This window comes from Puma concolor, chromosome D3, assembly GCF_028749965.1.
Source record: "Puma concolor isolate L17-30 chromosome D3, mPumCon1.1.hap2, whole genome shotgun sequence".
Classification (NCBI taxonomy): domain Eukaryota; kingdom Metazoa; phylum Chordata; class Mammalia; order Carnivora; family Felidae; genus Puma; species Puma concolor.
The window spans coordinates 89,841,483-89,865,403 of record NC_141678.1 but is presented as its reverse complement, the minus strand read 5'-3'; the positions used below and the strand labels follow the sequence as shown (position 1 = coordinate 89,865,403).

Below are 23,921 nucleotides of genomic sequence, written 5' to 3'. Positions count from 1 at the left end.
GCTGTGTCGCATGGTCAAAAGCAGACAGTGCGTATGCACACATCTTTAATATACTGCAGTGTTTTGTTTGTTTTGTTTTGTTTTGTTTTGTTTCAGATGAAAACATGAAAAGACAGGTTGGACATCAAAACTTATGAGAAAGGAAAGGGGAAAAATGTTTCTTGGAAAGTTTTTTTGATAAAGATCTTTATGTAGAAAAACGTGTGCCGTTGTCAGATGAATGTCACTGGTTGTCCCCACAAGTGCGTTTTCTGTATTAACTTGAATTTTTGAAGATGCTAGAAATGTCTGTGGCCCGGATTCTGTTTTATCCACAGTTCCAACAAAATAGAGGAGGTCTGTGGTATCTAAATCACACAGGTCGAAGGTCCTTCAGAGTTTTAGGCCCTTAAAAGCCATGGGAACAATGTTTAGGTGTTTGTGAGACAATTCACTTAGTGAGTCCCTTTTCTAAGTGAGCCCCAAGTGTGCCCTTCAGAGGCTGCATTTCCCCTGCCCGGCAGATTGTAAATGGTGGTATGATCCTTACAGGCTAAGCAGATCTCGGGGTTTCTCCACCTGCCAACATGAAGTGTGTCCTGAGTTCCTGAGGTTGGCGGGTCTTTGGCTGCCCCGCCACCAATGTGTACAGGTGCACCATGTGAACTGCACTGCAGGGAAGCCTCACTCTGTGTCTGGGCTCCAAGCATCTCTCCGGAACATTCTATGCCAGGAAATGAAACAGGGAGAGCCAGCATGAGCGCTAATACCTTCTGACATAGGTGAGGAGTCATTTGTTCTTCTAAACTCTGTTTAGCATCCTTTCCCAAGAGGCTTCCTTGACTTATTGATTGCAGAATAAGTAAAGACTCAACCTTATTTAAACCCCTGTGCCTCACTGGCTCACAGTTCAAGCTTGGTTGTTTGGGATGCTTTCCAAGACAGCAGTCCTCAGAGGAAAGCTTTGGCACCATGGATCACTTCTAACAATAAGTCTTGACCTTTCAGGTAAATGGGACACCTTTCCCTTTACCCTGTTGACAAATTTCCTGTGTATATAGTTTGGTTGTGTCTTTCTTTTCTTCTCTTTTCTTCTTACCCCTACTTTGTGAGAGCTGCTACCAAGGTCTTCCTGCCCCACGCTAGCCTGGTTCTGAGGTCAACTAGACCCTGTGGGTGGAGATGCCTCCCCCAGCCAGCAGCAACATGACCCTGTGAAGTCCCTGGACCCCAGAGAAGACGCTTTATCAACCCTCTCTGCCCCTTTCCGGGATAAGTGACCCCTGATTTCATGTGGGCACGTGTTCTGATTAAATCACGTCTTCCTGGGTCTTGAGCCTAACTTGCACTTGGATTGTTGGGCAGGAATTTGGTCACTCACTGTGCTTTACCTTTAGATCTTGTGACACCTCATCTCTGGAGGGCTGGCTTTTCACTGCTGCCGGATCACGTGTCCCCCTTTTATTTAAGAGCTGATTGGTTTTAACTAGAAAAGGCTTAAAAGCACTGCTGAGTCTCTGGCACCTAAAAGATGCATGGTATTGTTCCGGAAGTGCTTGTTACTGGCCAGGTTGATTGTGGCCTCCCTTCCCTTGCACGTGGCTCGGCCTGTTCAGCACTCCAGGCTCTGGTTTTTACTAATCTCTGCCCAACACCCCTCATACCGGTGTTTCTTCTCTTCCCCATCCCCGGGCCTGTCTTACTTTTCTGACTCTGGCTTCAGTGGCTGCAATCTACTGCCACCGTCTTCTGGGTGCTCACAGCCGAATTAGATTTTGTTGACGTTAATTAGTTAATTTGATGTAAACCAGAGTGCTCAGCCAGAATCCAGCTGGACGTTCAGTCTTGCTGTTGGGGACCCAACCTTCCCTTTTGGGATTAAAATACATATGGGAGGCAGACATTTTTCACTCTCAGGTGAAAAGAGAAGCAAAGTCTGCCTACTTTAAATAATTATAATATAAAATGGTATAATTTCAGGAGTGTTACAATCTTATTAATAAGTGTTTAATATTCTCTTATAATTCACATTCTCTGTAGATGAACATTGGTTGAATTGGTGACTTTAAACAGAGGCAAAGAAAATAGAACAGTTATAAGTCTAAACATCCAAAATGGGCAAAACAATGAAGACAATTCTAAATTGGTTAATGTATTTTTTTGTTATAATTCCTAAAATACCTAATGCCTCATTTCTATTAAAGAAGATTTTGCTTAATATGAACATTAAGCTTCATTATACATTTCTAAATAATAATCTACTTCTACCGGTTTTTAAATTTAAGTCCTGGAATTAAATCTTAGAATCCTTAAAAGTATAATTTTTGCTAAGTAAGATTTATAGACTTAGAAATTGCATTAGAGTTTTGAAGGTGTAAATGGTGAAAAATGGATTACAATGGCATAAATGAAACATTCCTCAGGATCTATGATTTGTTGAAGAGATGTTTTATAACTAGATGGGGCCACAGTTTCCTGTATCTGTAGGGGTTTGGTAAGGACATAAATTGGAACCTAAATTCTTGGCCATAAACATTCCCTATTGGGCCACAGGGCCCAGTGAGGACAGCCACAGACTACCAAATGCATAATTTGCCTAAGAGCATGCAAATTAAATTAATTTAAAAACAACCACCTGAGGTTCTGGCTAAACAAACACGTACGAAAAACAGAGAAAGACCAACAGGTCACCAGTCTGCAAAAACTTGGCAAAAATTGTGATAATGTGATTATATTTTTGAATCCACAAATAGCATACATTTAGAATGTGAATATATAAGACAAACTTTGTCTACATAAGTACTTCAAATACTGAAGTTGACATGATCAAATGATCATTGCATATCACTTTTCCCTTAATAAAGAGCAAAGAGTAGAGACCTGGTCACGTGCAGGATCATGAAACTCAGTTTAAGTTTTTATTGTTATTTCTTTTAGAGAGAGAGAATGTGAATGGGGGAAAGGGGCAGAGGGACAGAGAGAGAGAACTTCAAGCAGTCTCCGCACTCAGCGTGGAGACTGACGTGGGACTCAATCCTACCACCCTGGGATCATGGCCTGAGCCAAAATCAAGAGTCAGGCGCTCAACCGACTGAGCCACCCAAGCACCCCAAAACTCAGTTTAATTGTTCAGGCTGTGTCAGATGCCCAGTTTCTGGAGCTAGGCTCAGTACAGGCATCCTCAGTTTGTGCACAGGTCCTGGCACACAGAGCTTGGTAAGGGGCATCTTCACTCTGTGTGCCTCCCACTGCATCAAGGGGGTGTGTATATTCTTAGGGACAGACACATTCTGATCTCTCCTGTGCCCCTTTCTCCCTGCCCTCCCTAAAGAGTAGGATTCTGGGGAAAGAGCTTAACTCTGATTTTATGCACATTAGCATATTACCAATATTTGTAGGAATGGTGAGGATGTTTTACCTTACTTGTGCAGCAAACAAAAATAATCATGTTAGGGGCACCTGGGTGGCTTAGTCAGTTGAGTGTCTGACTTCAGCTCAGGTCATGATCTCGTGGTTCATGAGTTCGAGCCTCACATCAGGCTCTGTGCTGACAGCTCAGAGCCTGGAGACTGCTTGGGATTCTGTGTCCCCCTCTCTCTCTGCCCCTCCCCAGCTCACACTCTGTCTCTCTCAAGAATACATAAACATTAAAAAAATTGAAAAAATAGTCATGTTACTTCTGCACAGCTGAAGAGTAGCTTGAAAATGTATGTGCACGTGTGTGTGTGTGTGTGTGTGTGTGTGTAGAGAAAGAGAGGGGGAGAGGTTGATTTGAACTTACTGTTAATATTTGCCTAGGATACAAAAAAAAAATTCCAGAAAAACTTTAGTGGGAAGCAATAATGGTGTAAAAAAGTATTACAAAACAGTGTGTAAATAAATAATTTGTTATTAACACCAGGTTTTGTATAATCAGAATTTTCTCCAGCATCTCTCAAAGCATAATAGCTCTTTAAGTATTGGGTGAATAATCGATTATGAATACACCTTGGAATGTTACAAAGTAAACAAGCATCTATTTATTGCCTCCATTTTCCAGAATTAGTTACAAGGAAAGTTGGCTAAACAGCAGAGCAAAGTTCAAGTTGTTAAAGGGTAATATGGAATAAATATGTGGGTTTCAGGACTATCTCCTATAGGCAGACGGGAGAGAGAGAGGGATTAGAAGCATGTGTTGGTGCGAACAGTTTCAAAATTCACAGCGGAGTCTGTGCTGCTTTGTGGAGAGAGGACATGGATGAGGGAGTATCTCTCCGGGACCTTTGTGGGGCAGGGACCCCTCCCATCCTACAATTGCCATCTGTGGGAACAGACCACCCTGCTGCAGGGCCCAGGTCCCAGCTGCTCACTAAGTGTAGTTCTGTCTGTTTCCAGATCTTCTGTCCGTGGTGAGGTCCCAGGGAAAAACTGATAGTAAAGTCATTTCATGTATATCTAAACTCCAGAGCCAGACTTCCTGGATGCAAATCTGAGCCCAAGTGGGTGCTTCTGAGTAGTAGGCTGGCCTCTCCAAGGTTCTGTTTCCTAGTCTGCAAAAGGGGAAAAATAAGAAGTTGGTTTTTCTGAGGATTCACTGTCACTTGCGAAAGATTTACCCATCTTACTGCACTCTGGGCATGTGTACTGTCTTGTCTTCATCTACTGGAAGGGCCGCTGATTAGCAGACAGCAGGCACGCCCCCAGAAAGAGATGAAAACAACTATATACTCACAAAACAAGCAAGGCACGGTCATATATCTTCCAATGCTTTGGCCAGTTCAAGGACTGAACTACTTTATGTTTATGGCTCTAATAATGTGTTTATCTAACCTACTATCCACAAATCCTGCTGGTTTGGGATAGCATGGGTCTGGCTGGATAGATGTCAGTGAGCAGCTCTCACGTCCTCTGGAGCGTGTCTGGGGTTCCTTTCCCTCTCTGCTATCGCCATTGAATTTTTCCTGCACATCTAATTTCTTCTTGGAAGCAAAGGCAATGCCAGGGGACAAGGCTCTGAGCTGTTTTGCCTTTCCTGTGGAAATGACGGGGTGACCTTTAACACGCTACAAAGGTAACCTCAGTGGGAAGGTTGTGCTGCGCTTGCTTAACAGTGCTGAGTGAGAGGGTTGTGCTGCGCTTGCTTGACGGTGCTCAGTGGGAGGGTTGTGCTGCGCTTGCTTGACGGTGCTCAGTGGGAGGGTTGTGCTGCGCTTGCTTAACGGTGCTCAGGAGAACATGCGGTGATGTGAGCCACCTGGCTCCACTCCACGAAGGCAAGATTGGCTTCAGAATGTCATCCCTTCAGTGACCTAAAAGGAAGCTTCACTAAAATGGCAAACCATAGCTGTGGTCATAATAGGGGAAGGGTGTTCGGACCTGGTGGTTGAAACTGAGGGTAAGAAGCTCCTGGATCTGGTAGCATTTCCTGAAGGAAAAATGAAGGCTCTTCCTTTTACCTGAGTAGTGTGTGGGGGAAGGAGAAATGTTTGGCAGGTGTTCACAATGGGGTGCATTTTCCTTGTTGAATGAGGGGATTCAGCTCTTGCATCATTAGCATTTCAGGTAGAGATATAGAAGAGGCGATTGGCAAAGTGCTCATTTCATCTTTTCTACATCGTCTAGAATCCGAGACCTTGAGGCAATTTACTTGAAGTGAATTCCCAAATTCTTAGGTCTGCCTTTGTAGCCGGCAAGTCCCCACTGCTGTCAGGGAGGTGAAGATACTCCTTCCTAACGCCTTCCTCCTTCTTCACCACCACCCCTCCATTTCATTAATCAGGGAATACAGAAGGTAGTCTAGTTCTATAATGAGTTGAACTTTATTGAAAGGCATATGTATAACTTGGGAAAATAGTATTTTAGATGGGCCGACCATTTTTGAGTCCAGGAAGGAGGTACATAGAATTGGCAGCTGAGAGTGTCAATTGAAAATGTGTCTAGGACAAATGTAGGTGAAATTAGTTTATTGCTAACTCAGTAACTGTGTCGAGAAGATGGGGCCAGGTAAGGTTTAAGAAAGCCCACCAATATCACAGCAGCTAGGAAGGTTAGTCCTATTGACCAAGTCCAGTGGATATATGAGAACTTTATGTATCTGCCTGAATGAGATCTCCTATTTTGACCATTTTTGTGACTGTGGTATAAACGCATGTTTATAGAATGTTTAATTGATACAAAATTATAGATTGTAATATTGGCATGGACTTATCAATGTTCTAGACTATTATAGGTAGGTGCTTATCAAAAGTATTTAACCAAAAGGTCTGGTTATAAAATGGTCCTGGTAAATCATGCTATAGAAACTGAGAACCCGGTAAGAAAGTAAGGGAAAAAAAGGAATGTTAATGGTAATACTGACCTTGAGATAACAGAATTTCCAGAATTTTCTATCAGAGTTGGGCTTTATCTGAGTTCAGTCAGTTTAGCCAAGTATTCTGGCCTTCCTCTGCCTACTTTTCACCCTAAGCTCTCTTGTGAGCAGAGTCCTGACATCCACTGTTTGTGCCAGGTGGCTTTCTATACCAGCTGGGTCTCCTGGCAGTGACCTTTTGGTTTTGGTCCTCATCAGTGAATACAAGGGCTCCTAACAGCTGTCCTAAAAGCAGTAGGAAGAAGGTCCTTGATCAGCAGGAGGATTTCAGAATCCTTCGGTCCAAAATAAATGTCTATACACAGACATCAAGAGCGACAGTTCATCAAAGCTTTGAGGTCACCCTGCTTATTTGCATTTTTATAAGACATACATCATGCAGACTGTCTCTTTGTAAGATTATCATTCACCCCTTGCATGGCCCAGAGCACTAGAGTTAATGTAACTCAAAGGTATACATTAGACCAGAAGGTGAAAAAGACCAGACATTGTCATGACATATGTAAGCAGCCAGGCTCCGCCTCCTACTCTCCATCCTGTCTTCTTCTTCTCCCCCTGACTTGTGTCAGAACATTTCCTTCCATTTTTCAGACCTCTGCCCTAGAAACATAAGCAGATGTGTGCATCTAAAATTTGGGTTTTAAAAAATCCTAGATCTTTACCTACTTCTAAGACGGTGTCTACGAAAAAGTTCCCAGTTTTCCATAACTAAAAGAATTGGATCTAAGCAAAGGGAAACGTGCTGATTTTCACCATGCAGACTCTACCTGACCTGGCTGGGCACTACAGACTCAATTGCTTCTGAAGCCACATTTTTGTCTATCCGAAGAAACCCATCACCACAGCACTGCTGTTTGTGAGAACAGCCCCATGGTGTTAGGGGCACCTGGAATATGGCTAGCCTGAACTGAGATGTGCTTCAGGCATAAAGTAGACATTGGATTTCTAAGACTTATGGTGAAAAAAAAGAGTGTAAAATATCTTACTGATAATTTTTAATTGTTTGCATGTTGAATGAGAATACTTTGAATACATGAGGGTAAAGAAAATGTGTTACGGAAATTAATTTTATTTGTTTATTTTTTACTTTTATACTGTAGCTACTAGAAAAGTTACTATTACATATCTGGCTTGCATCACATGTGTATGGACTATATATGTGTACTGACTATACATTAAATGTCTTTTTTTTTTTTTTTATCATACAGGACATTTATTTGGCAACTTCTATTTTTAAGAGTATGTTGTGAATGTCTTTCCATGCCATTAGATACCTTTCTGTGACAGTTTGTTTTTACTGCCCATTTAGGTTGTTTTTTTTGGTTTTGTTTTGTGTTTGCAAAAATACATTAAATGTCTTTAGGGGAATGACAAAATGTTCTTAAATGATTATCTTATAGAAGCAAGAACTAAAAAGAAATTACCCTGAAAAAAAATGACTTTCAAAGGGATTCAGTATTGACTATCTGTTTCTGATTAGGTGACAGTGAGGTCACATGCCAGGGAGAAAGTTGCCTGAGAGTTTACGGGGGCACAGACAGAAAAGCAGGAGACCATCTGTTACATTCTAGGTAACAGACAATGATGGCTGGATTTACATGATGACTTAATTTGGATGGTAAAGAAACAATCATAAAGGTATGGATTCTTCCAAATATCTAGAGCCACACAGCCAATAAGGGAGGATTATGTAGCTGACAATGCAAATAGGTTTTTAGTGAATTATTTTCAGATTTTATTGCTTAGATAGTCAAACAAAGCTAATACTGGGAAAATTGTAGCCACTACCAGTATCAAAGGAATCATGAGTTATATGGAGTGGAAAGTTATACAAAAATGAAGGCTGCAATCAGAAAAGTAAAGAAGTATAAATTACTTCAAAGAAGTAATAAAGGGTCTTCCTAGTACCTACCAGGATTAATTTGTGAAGAGGAGAATGGGGTTATCTGTCTGGCCCATTGAGATTTTTAGTTAAGATTGAAATTTTCCATGTATTTTTACTATTCCAAGGAGATATGGGGTGATCATATCCCCCACAACAAATGGCCACATAGGGGTCAAATTAACAATTAAGAGCACAGATTTTCAGATACTGAAAGAGAATTTAAAATGAGGATTATTGATTCTTCATCAACGTGGGGTTCTTATTTGTTATAGAGTTTTTCTCTTCAACTTCCACAAAATAAAATGTTTTCATTTTTAAGTGTACAACTGGATGAGGTTTGAGAATATGGGCAGTCATGTACCACCACCCCAGTCAGGACGTAGAACAACTCTGGCACTCCAAAGAGTTCTTTGGGATCCTTTACAAGAATCCTTTAACCCCCTCTCCAGGCCATTGGTGATATAATTCATAACACTGGAGATCAGTTTTGCCTCTTCTAGAACTTCCTATAAATGAAATCATGTACTTCTTTGGTATCCAGTTTCTTTACTCAAGATAAATGCTTAGTATATATCAGTACTTAATGCCTTTTTGTTGTTGCGTAGCATTTGATTGTATGGATAAACACATTTTGTGTATCCTTTAATCTCCTGGTGGACATTTGGGTTGTTTCCAGTTTTTGATTATTATGAATTAAGCTGCTATAAATATTCACAGGCAGGTTTTGTGTGGACACAGGTTTTCAAATCAGTTGGGTGAGTATCTAGGAGTGAGACTGTTGATTGTATGGTAAGAGTATGTGTAGTTTTGTAAGAAACTGACAAACTGCTTTCCAAAGTGGCTGCACCATTTTGAACTTCCAACAGCATGGATGAGAGTCCCTCTGTACACTTGCCAGTGTGAAGTGTCTGTTCAGATCTTTTGCCCACTTTTTAATTTGGCTGTTGTTTTCTTATTGTTGAATTCTAAAGAATTTTTGTGTATTTTGGATACAAATCCTTTATTATATATGTGTTTTGAGAACATTGTATCCAAAACTATGGCTTAGCTTATGTTTTAACAGGAGGAGGAGTTTTAAATTTTAATAAATTCCAACTTACCAATATATTTTTTTTGGATTGGGCTTTTGATGTCATGTCTAAAAACTCATCACTTGCTATTGTTTGAATCTATCTCCCCCCACCCCCAAATTCATATGTTGAGTTCCTAGCCCCCCAAATTATGGTATTAGGGGGTGAGGGCTTTGGTAGGTGCTTAGTAAGTCATAAGCGTGGAGCCCTCATGAAGGGGATTAGTGCCCTTATTAGAGAAGTTCCAACTTACACCTTGGAAGAGGAACTTCTCCTGGCCATGCAGGCACCCTGATCCAAAAACTTCCAGCCTCCAGAACTATAAGCAATAAATTTTTGTTTACAAACTACCCAGTCTGTGATATTTTGTCATAGCAACCAAAATAGACTAAGATACCACCAAACCCATGCTCACCCATATTTTCCTTTATGATTTTAGAGGTATTCAGATTTTCTATGTCTTCTTGAGTAAGTTTCAGTAGTTTGTGCTTTTTTGGGGAATTAATACATTTTACCTAAATTATATAAATAGGTCATTATACAGTCATTCATAGACTTTCTTTATAATTCTTTTTTGAGTTGACAGTCATAGTCCCACCTTCATTTAATTTTAGTAAATTAAGTTTTCTCTATTTTTCCTGGTTAGTCTAGTGAAAGATGTCAATTTTGTCGATGCTTTTGGAGAACCAACTTTTGGTTTTGTCGATCTCAATTGTTTTTCTATTCTCTTTCACTGATTTCACTCTAATCCCATTTTCCCCCCTTTCCTTTTTCTTATTTTGGATTTGATTTGCTCGTTTTTTTCCCCGTGTCTCAAGGTGGAATGTTAGGTTGTAGACTTGAGATCTTTTTTGACATTTAGTATATTTTTTACTGCTATAAATTGCCCTCTAGGCAATGCTTTAGCTACATCCTCTACATTTTAGTATGCTGTGTCTTAATTTTAATTCATGTCAAAGTATTTAAAAAATTTTTAATGTTTATTTATTCTTGAGAGAGAGAGAGAGAGAGAGAGAGAGAGAGAGAGAACGAGCAGGGGAGGGGCAGAGAGAGAGGGAGACAGAATCCAAAGCAGGCTCCAGGCTTCAAGCTGTCAGCACAGAGCCTGATGCGGGGCTCAAATCCACAAACCATGAGATTGTGACCTGAGCCAAAGTCGGATGCTTAACTGACTGAACCACCCAGGCACTCCTCAAAGTATTTTTTAAATTTCCCATATGATTTCTTCTTGATCCATTGGTTACTTAGTGATATGTTGCTTAATTTCCACATATTTATAAATTTTCTATTTTTTCTGTTGTTAATTCCTAATTTTACACAAGTGTAATCAGAGAATATACTTTGTCCAATTTCAATTCTTTTAAATTTATTGAGGATTAGTTTATGGCCTAAATTACAATTTACCCTGGAGAACATTCCATGCACTCTTTAAAAGAATGTGTGTTCTTCTCTTGTAAGTTGGAATGTTAACAGATGTCTGTTGGGTCCAGTTTGTACATAGTGTTGTTTAAGTCTTTTGTGTCCTTGCTGATTACCTCCTGGCTCATTCTATACATTATTGAAAATAGAGTATTGAAGTCCTCAACTGTTATTGTAAAATTGTTTTTTGCTACCTTCAATTCTATTAGCTTTTGCTTCATGAATTTTGGGACACTATTATTAGATGCACTTATGTTTATATTCTTAGAACTTTTGATGGATTGCCCCCCTATCATTATATAATTTATCTCTTTATCTCTAGTAACATTTTTATTTAAAGTCTATTTTGTTTGATATTAGTATAGCCATTCCAGATTACTTAAAGCTGCTGTTCACATGGTATATCTCTTTTCCATCCTTTTACTTCAGCCTATTTGTATCTTTGAATCTACTGTGTGTCTTCTGTGAATTTATTATCTTACAGCTTCTGTTGAGGCTCTGGAAAAGAATCAGAGTTCATTCATGTTGTTGGTTAAATTCAGTTTCTTGCATATGTAGGACTGGGGTCCCAATTCCTCAATTGACTGTCATCCAGGGGCTGGTGTTTGCTTCTAGGTGCTACCCACATTCCTACTCATGCTTTCCATATAGCCCCTCCAGCAAAAGGGGGCTCAGTCCTTCACACTTCAAGCCTCTCTGACTTCCCCTTCTACAGTATACCTCTGACTCCAGGGCCTGTGTGATTAGAGTAGGTCCACCTGGATAATCCAGGATAATCTTCTTATTTTCATGACTGTAATTACATCTGCAAAGTCCCTTTTGCCATGGGGCAAAATGTACTCACAGGTCTCTAGAATTAGAATCTGGACATTTTTGGAGGGTCATTCTGGCTACAATAATCCACCATCTGGAACATAAAGACTCATTTCATGAGACATGTAGAAAACAAAAAGTAAAATGGCATACATAAACCCAACTATATATTTTTTAAAAAATTGTTTTAATGTTTATTTATTATTGAGAGACAGAGAGACACAGCGTGAGCAGGGGAGGGGTGGAGAGAAGGCGAGACACAGAATCTGAAGCAGGCTCCAGGCTCCAAGCTGTCAGCACAGAGCCCGACGCAGGGCTCGAACCCACAAATAGTGAGATCATGACCTGAGCTGAAGTCAGTTGCCTAACCAACTGAGCCACCCAGGTGCCCCCATAAACCCAACAATATTAATAATAACATTAAATATGAATGAACTAAACAGTCCGATCACACTGGGTAAATAAAACAAAACAAGATCCAACTGTATGCTGTTTGTAGAAGGTCTCAGCCTTGTGAGACCTTTGGGCACAGGACCCAGCCAAGTCTATGCAAACTTCTGACCTACAGAAGTTGCAAGATAATAAATTCACATTGTTTTAGGTTGTGTGCTAATTCGTTACAGCTGCATTAGAAGCCAGTATGCATATAATGAGGTGTTTGTTGTTATGTCAGGTGGATTAAGTACATTAGAAGAGACTTAAAGCCAGTCAAGGATGGATGTTTGAGGTGGACTCCACAAAGAGAAACAGGAGCCATTTAGGGAAAGATGGGTCACATATGTAGAACTAAAAGTAGGCAATATGGAGAAGAGAATTTGCTGATCAACGTTGATGTTAAAAATTGTTGAAAGTGAAATATTATGTGTAGAATGTTACGCATGGGTGCCTGTGCCTTTTGCTCAGAGGGGAAGAATCTTAGAATGTCCTTTATTAATGAATGGTCTTTACCCCTTTTAAACATGAGGTTTATACTTTTGTTTAAGACACTGAGATCTTACTTATTGAATTGGAAAGGAGAGGGGATCAGCATATCAACAGAGATAGGATTTTTCTCATCCAATCCTGAATAGTGTAATAATTCAAATAGAAAATACAAATAGCATATGGGCTGGGTTAAACATTCTCTAGTAATAGGGCAATTTTTGCATTCATTAATTCTTGTTATTAAAGGATGGGAATAGAGTATGGGAAAACTGATGTCTCAAAAATTCTGACATGGATTGGAATTTCAATCCTTCACATTTCCCTGTTCCCCTAGTGTTGTTTGGGTCACAGTGACGTTTTACAGCAGCAACTTATCAAAAATATTGCATCAATCTTCAATCATCTTTTTCTTTCTAGTGACTTATTCCACATACTCTTAAATCAAGTGAAAATGTGAATCTTGACGTCCTTCTGATACAATTCTCCCAAGTAATAAAAAAGGTGAGAGATGGGGGGGCTCAGCTAGGGGATGAGAACTGCCAGTATAAATCCAGCCAGCTGGGGTGGGGCACTGTGATTAACTGCACAGCACCCAGGTGGGTCTCTCGGGATTGCCACCGTATGCAAGGCGAAGTGATTTCTCACCACTTCCCAACGTTTCTCCCCATAGATCATTGCGTTGATCTATCAATCTCACGAAGGTTAAAAGGGACAACACTCAAAACCTGGCCTGGAGAGGTGGAATTTCAATAGGCTGTTATGTCATTGAGTTTGAGGCTTTTTAAAGGGAAAGGTTATAGTTATTTTAAGGTTGAAACCAAATGCCATTTAACCTTCTCTCCTCAATCTCCCCACAAGGCATTATAATTATGGCAGCTAATTCATCTGCTGGCTCCTCTTTTTCATTTCCCAGTTTCTACAAATGAATCTATAATTGGTCAACATAAATATAAGCCTTTGTTGTTGTTGTTGTTGTTGTTCAGTGGTTCGCCTAGAATTAAATCCCTATCTGAAATGGAAATAACGTGTCTTCATCTGCTTAAATGCCTTTTGGTTATTTCTGACCACATTAACATCACAAAAATGTCTGCACATAATCTATAGCAGATGTTTCTCATGCCAGGAATCAATTACAATGGCTACTGGGGGAAAAATTGTTTTCTGTTTTCTGTGCTTTTTTCAGACGAAAGGTTCTTCATTGGGAATAGCAGACCCTTATGGGCCCGAGTTATTTGTTGGCTTTTAGCCTTTAATTAGAGGAAACTGTATTATGCTCTACAGTTGAAATAAACAATGGCTTCATTAATAAATATTACCTATATCCTCAAGATGGAGCATGTGTCTATACACCGTGTTTTGAGGTTTTCTGAGAGTCTGTCTTGCAAAATCGTTCTCGCTCTCCTGGCTTCTGGAAGTGCCGCCATCACCTCCTTCTTTGATTGAGGCTTTTTCCCCGGTTGGATGTGAACACTCGCAACTATGTTAATGCACGTAACTCTACTGCCACCTAGTCTTACTGCGCATGGGTTGAGGTGACCGAATTCGTCATATCATCTCTTAAAGCACTTTGTATGGGGGCGAGGCGGAAAAGCACAGGGCATTGACCAGTGGGTCAGGGAGCTTCTCTCTGGAAAGACTAAGCAGGGGAGATAGGGCTGAAGACAAACCTCATGTATTTGATTATTTTTCTCGAGATTCGTCTTGCTTTGAAAATAAATGTTTTGCTTTCCTCTGTAATTTGCCCTTTCTTTTAAAACTAAATGTATGGAATGTTATGAATGAATGAATAAAACGTCTTCACAGATACCAATTAGTGAAGCTAAAGATGACCCTGAGAACATTTCTTCTTTTTTTTCTTGGCATGAAAGAAAGCTTTTCTTACAGTGAACCCCTCCCTCAACCAGTCATAACAAGTCAAGAAAGACAGAGATGAGATGTTATGGGAAACGTTCCCAAAACTCAAGTTTGGGCTGAACCTTCTTTTCTCTCCCTCTATTTTTTATAGTCTGGTTTTATTTTCACTGATGGCAATACCTATGGCAGTAACCTATTATAAATAGCAGACTCTTCTTTTTTTGTTAGGTTTTTATTTTTGTTAGTTTAATATTTATTCTTTTATTTTTTAGCACTTGACTGTGAACATTACAATGAAGGTATGTAACATTTATTTTACTTTATTTATTTATTTATTTATTGGTACTTGCTATTCTCTCTCTTTTTTTAGAAAATATAACTTATTGTCAAATCGGTTTCCATACAACACCCAGTGCCCATCCCAACAAGTGCGCTCCTCAATGCCCATCACTCACTTTCTCCTCTCCCCCACCCCTCATCAACCCTCAGTTTGTTCTCAGTACTTAAGAGTCTCTTATGGTTTGCCTCCCTCCCTCTCTGTAACTTTTTTTCCCCTTCCCCTCCCCCATGATCTTCTGTTAAATTTCTCAGGATCCACATATGAGTGAAACATACAATGTCTGTCATTCTTTGACTGACTTATATCACTTAGCATAATACCCTCCGGTTCCATCCAGACTCTTCTTCTTACTGTAAGCTGTATTTTTGGCTTCTTTTGCTTACTTGTGGCTCTTATAGACGTCTTAATTTCCTTTTTTACAATACTGGGTGTATGAGCCACGCAAGGCAAAAGTGCTATACTACAGCAGAGCATCTAGCTTTATTTCTGGAGTATCGCTTGTAACTGGAACTAAATGGAGGCCCAATTTTCCTCAATTGGAATACAGAGGTAGGGCTTTCAACATCTATATATCTAATTATAAAGAACCAAAAACATGCCCTATTAGGATTTTTCAGTTAACTTTTTCTTTTTCTTTTGAAAGTTAGAGCTTTTTCCCCCTCCCTTAAGTTATATCCAGAGGATTGCCTGTTAATGATAAATATTTAAAATTTATAGCACTTACAAGGATTTAGATAAAGATTTGGAACTATAAGCTTCTAAAATCTTTAAAAGCTATAAAAGTGAGATAAAGGTATAGAAATATAGAACTTAGACATGGCTATGGATGATTATGAAGCCTTTAAGAGATATCACAGATACAAACTACCTTCTGAATCATTCAAAGAAAAGTAACTCACTAATCTAAAAATAATATTGTGGATTTTTTTTTTTTTTTTTGGAAATTGACATGTATGGGAAATTGGCTAGAATGATAATTATCATGTACTGGGGACAATTTCTTTTTCTTTCTCCCCTATTTTACCTTGAACCATAAAAAGGAGCTTTTTATGCTTCTCTGGGAAGCACTGAGGAGAAATCTTCAGTGTTTCATGTCTTCATCCCATCCCTGTCTTTTCCCCATGAGACAAGGACTGACTTAACTGCCTGACCTGGTTCACTATGGCAGCCCACCCACCCACGGCAAGTGTTGTCCTGTCTTCCAGCGGCCTCTTGCAAGGAGGACCCACCACGCAGCACAGAGACACCTCCTGTGCCTCAGATGGGGAGCTTCCCTCCAGGGCCATACCCATAGCTGTTTTGGTCTTAGAGCTTCATCCTTCAATCCATCAATGCCACAAATAAGGCTGCCATTTTGTTCCCCAACTCTTGTACCAGTCTAATTGTTCCTGAACTTCAGAAAAGGTTGTAACAGTCCAAATCCCAAGAAAAACTTTGGAATGATCTGACTAGTCTCTGTGGAAAGAGAGAGATTGGTGCACAGCCCAGTGTTACATTGCCAGTGCAGATTCAAGGAAACCCGGGTGCTGAGTTCAGTGTCACCAGGCAAAGGGGATGGCCATTTCTCAGGGGCTGACTCATAATGATAACACGTACACAGAATAATGGCTAAAATGGGAGATGCCAGTTTACTTATTCTTGATGATAAACATTCCCGTAGAGACAACTGGCAGTCTTTCGGGTGGACTTACGCATCTTCTCTCCTTGGACAGACCTCTATCAGAGGCCACGTTAGAATCCACAGGCTTCCTGGTGAGGACAGAGGGAGAGTCTGCAGATCCCATTGGCGCCAGTCATCAAGTGATGCTCAGGAACTTTTCAATGAGTCAGGGGGAGCCCCGAGGTCCATCTTTCTGACTCTCCTGTTTCCATTACTTCATACCGATAATTCTCTCTGATGGACACATCCTTGGTGTAGGTGTCAGAATCTCCCACTAGGCCAGTCAGGGCTTGGGGAAGAGGCTTGCTGTCTTTTTCCAGACACCATGTAAATCTGCTCTGACCCACTTGTCAAGGGGCAGCCAACTCAACAAGGGCTCCCGTTTACACCCTGGCACCAGATGTCTTTTGCACCTTGGTGAACATCAGCTTCTGCCATACTTGAGCTGCTAACAGATATCACTTGTGTCTCTTTGAAGGAGGACTGCCACATGTGTAGAACTCAAGATCTGCAGGATGGCAGGCAGGCTGGGGACCCAGGGAAGATTTGATGGCACAACTTGAGTCTGAAAGCCATTTGCTGGCAGAATTCCATCTTCCTTGGGGGAGATCAGTCCTTTCCTTTTAAGGTCTTCCACTGATGGGATGAGGCCCACCCACATTATGGAGAAAGACTTGTTGTATTCAAAATCCACTGAATTAAATGTTGATCTCTTCCGAGAAATAGTTTCACAGCAGCAGCATCTGGACTGGTATTTGACCACATATCTGGTGCAGTGACTTAGCCGAGGTGACACCTACCATTGACTATCACACCGCTCCTTACTGGGAAATCAGAATCTTTGTGCGATTGGCAGGCAGTATCCGGGCCAGTTAGCCAGGTCTGGATGAGTGCTCAGGGGGCCCAGGGGACCTACAGGATGTGTGGATGTGGAACACTCACCTCAGCCTCCTCTCAGCAGTGCTGCTGCCATGGCAGCTGGCCCAGGTTCATCTTCAACACTGACATCCCATGAGCCTAGGTAGAAATTTGTGTATTAAGACTGATTTAAAAACTAACTATCAAGGGGCGCCTGGGTGGCTCAGTCCATTAAGCGCCCGACTTTGGCCCAGGTCATGATCTCATGGTTTGTGAGTTCAAGCCCCGCGTCGAGCTCTTGGCTGACAGCTCAGAGCCTGGAGCCTGCTTACGATTCTGTGTCTCCTTCTCTCTCTCTTTCTCCCCCTCCCCAACTCATGCTCTCTCTCTCTCTCTCTCTCTCTCTCTCTCTCTCTCTCTCAAAAACAAATAAACAAAAAAAACTTTTAAAAAAGAGCAACTATCAAGACCAAGTTTGAGTTCTTTTTGACTTATGCATTGAGAGGCATTAGAAATTTTGTTTAATTTGATACTCACTTCATCCACTTGCCATTAATTCTACAAGATTAAAAAAAAGTATCTTCAGGAGAGAAGATTATTACACAAGAGAAAACTGGCTCAAGACTGGTTTATGGGTCACACATTGGTATGATTAGTTAGTAGATACAGTTTAATATCTTTGAGGTCAGTAATGTAATTCTAAGGTCAAAATATTGCATATTATAGGAACAACTGCAGATAGGCTGAGCCAGAAAACATTGTGGATTATTTAACTTTGTTTATTTTTATTATGACATCTCCATTCCCATCTATTGTATTTTGCTCCTGTGTCAAACTTCCACCCTTCCCTCTTCCTCCATCGCTTTCCTCCTCTTTCCGCGTGTGCCTGGCCATCTCACCCGTCTTTTGACTCTTCTCGCCCCTTTCTCACATCCCCATTTCCTGTGCTCTGACCAGTGCTTCTCAGAAGTGCTCTCCAGACCATCCACACTAAAATCTTTTTGGGAGCTTGTTAAAAATGCAGATATCTGTCTTTGAACATCTTGGTGTCGCCAGCTCACATTTACCCACCTGTGTACCGTTTATTCATGGAAATATTTTATTTGCAGGTGACCGTAGCTCACCGCATTGTTTCTGCAGGTTGGTAACCCAGGGGGGTAGCTATGGTGTCAAGTTTTGAGAGGTGGGTGTTGGGGAGCATGAGGGGCCTCTTATGCCACCTGGAGGGGAAGCTGATCCTGCCCGTGTGTGGGATCAAGTCAACATGTCCCCATCTAGAGAATTGCAGTTTTCCTGATTTCTTGTTCAAGTTCTCCAGTGGTAGTTGCAGGTAGAAGGGAAAGAAAATAAAAGCTACAGTTGACCGTCAAACTGCATGGGTTGAACTGTATGGCCCACTTATATGTGGATGTTTTTCAGTAAATACAGTACAGCACTGTAAATGTATTCCCTCTTCCTTACAATTTTCTTAATGAAATATTTTTTCTCTGGCTTACTTTATTGTAAGAATATAGTATATAATACACATAACATACAAAATCGATGTTAACTGACTATTTATTGGTAAGGCTTCTGGTCAGCAGTAGGCTATTAGTGAAGTTTTGGGAAGTAAAAAAAATTATACATGGATTTTTGACGGCTTGGGGAAGTTGGTGTCACAACCCCCATGTTGTTCAAGGATCAACCGTATATATTGAAGGGATAAGCTTGGTAGAAACTTTTAGGATATAGGTCAAAATACACATTGAAATTATCATTTTGAAATATAATTGGCTATTTTATGCCTCCTTGACATAACTGTTATTCCTTTATCTCATGACGTAGCTTTTCACATCTTAGTAAGTTCGTGGGCACATTGGAAAGGTAACAATACTAATGAAACCATACCCGTGATATACTATTTATTACCTTTACATCATTCCAATTAAAGCCTGTTTTCCCTAATAACAAAGGAAAACCTTAAGAATAATTGCAGTGATCACAGTATTTTAATTTGTATGAAAACAAGTAAAAAGTAGCAAATGCTTCTCAGTTAAAATCTTTCTTGTGTTTGGAGTTGCACAGATTTCTGGCTGAAAGGAGAAAAGTTAGAAAACTTTAGGGGCGCCTGGGTGGCGCAGTCGGTTAAGCGTCCGACTTCAACCAGGTCACGATCTCGCGGTCCCTGAGTTCGAGCCCCGCGTCAGGCTCTGGGCTGATGGCTCAGAGCCTGGAGCCTGTTTCCGATTCTGTGTCTCCCTCTCTCTCTGCCCCTACCCCGTTCATGCTCTCTCTCTGTCCCAAAAATAAATAAACGTTAAAAAAAAAAAAAAAAAAAGAAAACTTTATGTTTCCTATGAAATGCTAAAATATGAATTATTTTGTCAAGATTCTTGCAGCAAAGCTTAAAAAGCTCCATTTCACTTGCTGCAATGAATTTTCCTCTCTCTCCTTTCCTTTCTCTCTCAACATAAATTATGTTTGATTTTTTTCCTGACCAGATAGCACAGCATTGCTGTTACAGGACTTAGAGGTACATGGGCCATTCAAGATTTAAAAAATATGTCTCCCCTAAGAAATGTGCATTATAATCGGAAATATAAATCTCTGATTACGTCTCAGATTTTCAAATTAAACACATGATTAAAAACTATTTGTTGTTAATCTAAAAATCTCAACAGGTGCCTGTCAACTCTGGACATTATCATCCACTTGGTTCCATGCTACCCCATGCCATGTTATGAGAGCTTTTGCCTGGATTCAGCAGAAATCATGATTCTCAGACATCATAAGATATAAAGAGTAGTGTATCTGATGTGACACCAGTAGAAGTATGAAAATATTGTTACAGAAATGGGTTATTTTAAATTGACATTCTAGTAAATTCAGGTCCCAAATTATTCACACAGGTTTAGTGGTCAGTAGGAAATGATATTTCCTGGATGCTCATTATGGAAAAATCCACTAGAAAAATATCATATTCTCTTTTTTATTCTGACGGTAACAAGCTTCCCTAAGAGACCAAGTGTCAAGAATTTTTCCTGTAGCTCCAATTAGCAAAGTGATTCATAGCCCAACGTTGGACCTGCTTTGATGTAATCAATATTTACATCAAGAATGCCACGTATTTGCTGCTTTAGGAGAAGAAAGAAATAGTAGAATATGATTAATAATGAGTTTTATGCTGGCTTAAAAAGGCAAAACTAAATAAAAATTCCATTGCCTTCGCTTTCAATATGGGACAGTAGAGATATCTCTCTCCTCTTTCTTTCTTAACAATCATCCCAAAATACAAGAAGAAAAGAACCCCAGAAAACACAAAGTCCATCATCAGTGAAAATGAAAAGGAATTGAGCAGGTGGAGGGGTGATATGAAAAGCAAGAGTAAGACAAAGCTGGTTTGCCACACAACTTTGGAAAGACAAGAATGGCAAGTGTTGGACATGATGGCACCAGGATTGTGGGGGGGGGGGCAGAGTTTCAGACACAGGTGTCAGGCACAGAGAAGGGCAGGTGACAGGAGCTGAATGGCATGAGGTTGTTAAGTATGGTCTGCAGTTTGGATGAAAGCCCTTCCACTTCCTCTCTCCCTCAGTGTCAGATTATAGCCAGGATGATGCCCCTCCAGATAAGGGACAGGAAGATCTTTCTCTGGAGAAACCGAAACACCCCACAGAAAAGACCTACAGATACTGACAACTGGGGATCCCCAACAAAAATTGGTCCAACTTGTCCATTGTCCTTCCCCAGTCTACAGCTCTGCCTGCCCTGAGAACTTCCAATCAGCATTTGGGTGCTTCACCCTCCAATAGAGAGAGACACACAAGGATCATCAGAAGGTAAGGAGTGCTAGAAGGAAAAGGCTAAATCAAGAGCAAATAGCAAATAAGGGGTGCCTGGCTAAGCGTAGACTCTTGATTTCAGCTCAGGTCATGGTGTCTGGGTTGTGGGATTGAGCCCTGCTTCAGGCTCTGTGCTGAGTGTGGATCCTGCTTGAGATTCTCTCTCTCTCTCCCTCCCTGCCCCTCTCCCCTTCCCCCACTCACACTCTCTCTCACCCTCTCTCTTTAAAAAAAAAGAAAGAACAAATAAGTAGAAAAGGGGGTGCAAAGGAAACAGGGAGCGGGGAACTATTTCAGAGAGGCCATAGTTAAATTCTCAAGAAGTTGAAAGATAATCTCTTCATGAATAGAGAAGTGGATGTTCTTTAAATAATCAAATAGCAAAGAAGAGCTCTTCTAAATACAAAATATATAAAAGCCTAAATATGATATTTAAGAAAGCCTTAAGGTTTGGGTACAAAAAGACATGGAAATGAACACTGGAGAGGAAGGAAGGAGAATCAGAAGATTGATGTAGGTGGTCTGGCATCTGACCGGAGGAGCCCCAAGAAGAGTAAGCAGGAAACTGTATGGATAAGCCACAGAACAGCACAGGGGGCATTCCTAGAGCCGATGAAGACCTGTTCCAGAGGGAGATAGTCCACTGAATGCCAAGCACAATGAATAAAATAAAAGACCTGTCCCAGGTTATGTCTCATAAATTTCAGAACAATAATAAGGAAAAATTCTGAGAAAACCCCAAAGGAGGACGATCAAAGAATCTGGAAAACATGGAAGACATCAGGCTTCTCGGTGATGACACTGGAATCTGGAAGATGAAGGAAAAGCTCTTCTGAAATTCGTATTTTCAACCTAAACTTCTGTATTTATGTATTTATTTTGAGAGAGACAGAGAGTGTGTGCACATGAGCCTGTGCAGGGGAGGGGCAGGGAGAGGGGGAGGGAGAGAGAGAATCCCAAGTAGGCTCCACGCTGTCAGCGTAGAGCCCAATGCGGGGCTCCAACCCACAACCGTGAGCTCATGACCTGAGCCGAAATCAAGTCGGACGCTTAACTGAGCCACCCAGGTGCCACTCAACTTCTATATTTAAACAGATTGCCTTTCCAGAGTTGAGGGCAGAATACAAAAATGTGGCTATGTGAAAAGTGTTAGGGATTAACTTATTCTGCATGTTTTCTCAGGAAAGACGTTATTTCCACAAAATGAAAGGGATTGGGGGATGAGAAAGAGAAAGACGGACTGGTGGGGGGACAGAAACTATAACACAGGATAGGGGGGTAAGTTCAGCAGCGACAGCAGAGCCTGGTTCAGGCCAGTAGCCGGTCAGCAAGCCGAGAGGTGACCAGTCCAGAGAGTTGCAAATAGAGACAGGGGGAGAAGTAGATGGAACTGATGTATTTCCTGATGTGTCTGCATGTTTGGGAAAATAATGTTGAGCGGGTTTTGCACAACTGTCAAAGGGTGTAAAAAGACTGAGTAAACATTCCCAGAAAATGAGCGAAAATGATGAAAGGACACACAGCGACTGTAGTTTAAATCCAAGGTGGCATAAAAATGAAAACAGAATCACAACATATATATTGATTAGAAATAAACGGCTATGTGTGTACAACTATATAGATACTCCTTTGGGGTTAATTAAAAATAAAATTATATTGAAAGGTTGAAGACGGAAAAAGAGCATACCAGTGTGCTAAAATTCTCAGTTCTGAGAATTTTGGATTGCTATTGCGTAACACTGAGTCATCGGAAAAGCATTTTTGCATTGCTATATATATCTTTTGGAAATATCAGGGAGGGGGGAGATAGCTGCAAAGTTGAACGTGCTTTCCTCTGGGGAGAAGAATGAGGTAGAAGATGAGGAGACAAAGAATGTAGTTTTGGTTTTGTGATAACACTTCTTGGAACTCCTTAATGTTCAACACTATTTGCAAATAAAATTACTTTAACTCAACTTGAAATAAAACAAACATTAATAAAAAAATAAAGTTAAAAAAATACAGCCCAGCATTTCTAAGACCTCAAGACACAACAGAACCAGCCTCATGAGCAATTACTTGGTCAGAACCTGGAAGTCACATCCCGCTGTGGAATCTGAAATCAGTCGGAGAGATCTGCTTGCACTGGACCCTATTGAACAGCAAAATGTTCAATAAAAATGCAAACAAACAAATCCTGAAAGATTATCTCCTGTCACTGCTACACATCAGGAATACTTTATTGTGACTCGCTTATCGGTTGGGTTTCAGCCACTGGGTGGGCCTGAAGGGGAAATCACTTTTGTTGTGAGGCACAAGGTGAGTGTGCAGCCCGAGGAAATGTTCACGAGGATTATCAGCCCCTCAACCTGTCACCCAGGGCCCGGCGTGAACACTGTGCTTCGGGCTTCAGTGAAATGCAGAGATTAGGGAAAATGGCACGTGTAAATAATGGAAAGGCTCCTGGATTCAGATTTCAAATGACTGCTGAATTATATGAAAGAATCCATAGTTTACAGCAAATTATCCTCAATATTTTTTTAATGTTTATTTATTTTTGAGAGAGAGAGAGAGAGAGAGAGAGAGAAAGAGAAAGAGACAGAGAAACAGAGTGCGAGCAGGGGAGGGGCAGAGAGAAAGGGAGACACAGAATCCGAAGCAGGCTCCAGGCTCCGAGCTGTCAGCACAGAGCCCGACGTGGGGCTCGAACTCAAAACAGTGAGATCGTGACCTGAGTCTAAGTCGGACGCTCAACTGACTGAGCCACCCAGCTGCCCCTATACTTTTTAATTAAAGAATAATCTAAGTACAATCTGTATACCTATTTCTGTGGCACAGCTGTTACTGCTCATTAAACTAATTTTTTTTAAAGCAAGAATACACTTCTCTTTTATCCCTTGTTGAATTTAGGCCTTTCAGAAAGGGTTGGATCTTTACCACTTCAAATTAGAATCTTTAATTTCCCCTATA

At 40.7% G+C, this 23,921-nt stretch overlaps 1 protein-coding gene across 1 annotated transcript in view; it reads left to right on the top strand.

Annotated features, from left to right (window-relative positions):
- Nucleotides 1-23,921, top strand: part of LOC147575688 (uncharacterized) — a 140,538-nt gene that overhangs the window by 51,285 nt on the left and 65,332 nt on the right. The window contains exons 4-6 of the mRNA XM_086683223.1: nucleotides 14,566-14,592; nucleotides 18,261-18,291; nucleotides 19,812-20,969. Coding sequence (XP_086539349.1) covers nucleotides 14,566-14,592; nucleotides 18,261-18,291; nucleotides 19,812-19,929 — 176 coding nt within the window. The 3' untranslated portion in view covers nucleotides 19,930-20,969. The remainder of the gene's footprint in view (nucleotides 1-14,565; nucleotides 14,593-18,260; nucleotides 18,292-19,811; nucleotides 20,970-23,921) is intronic.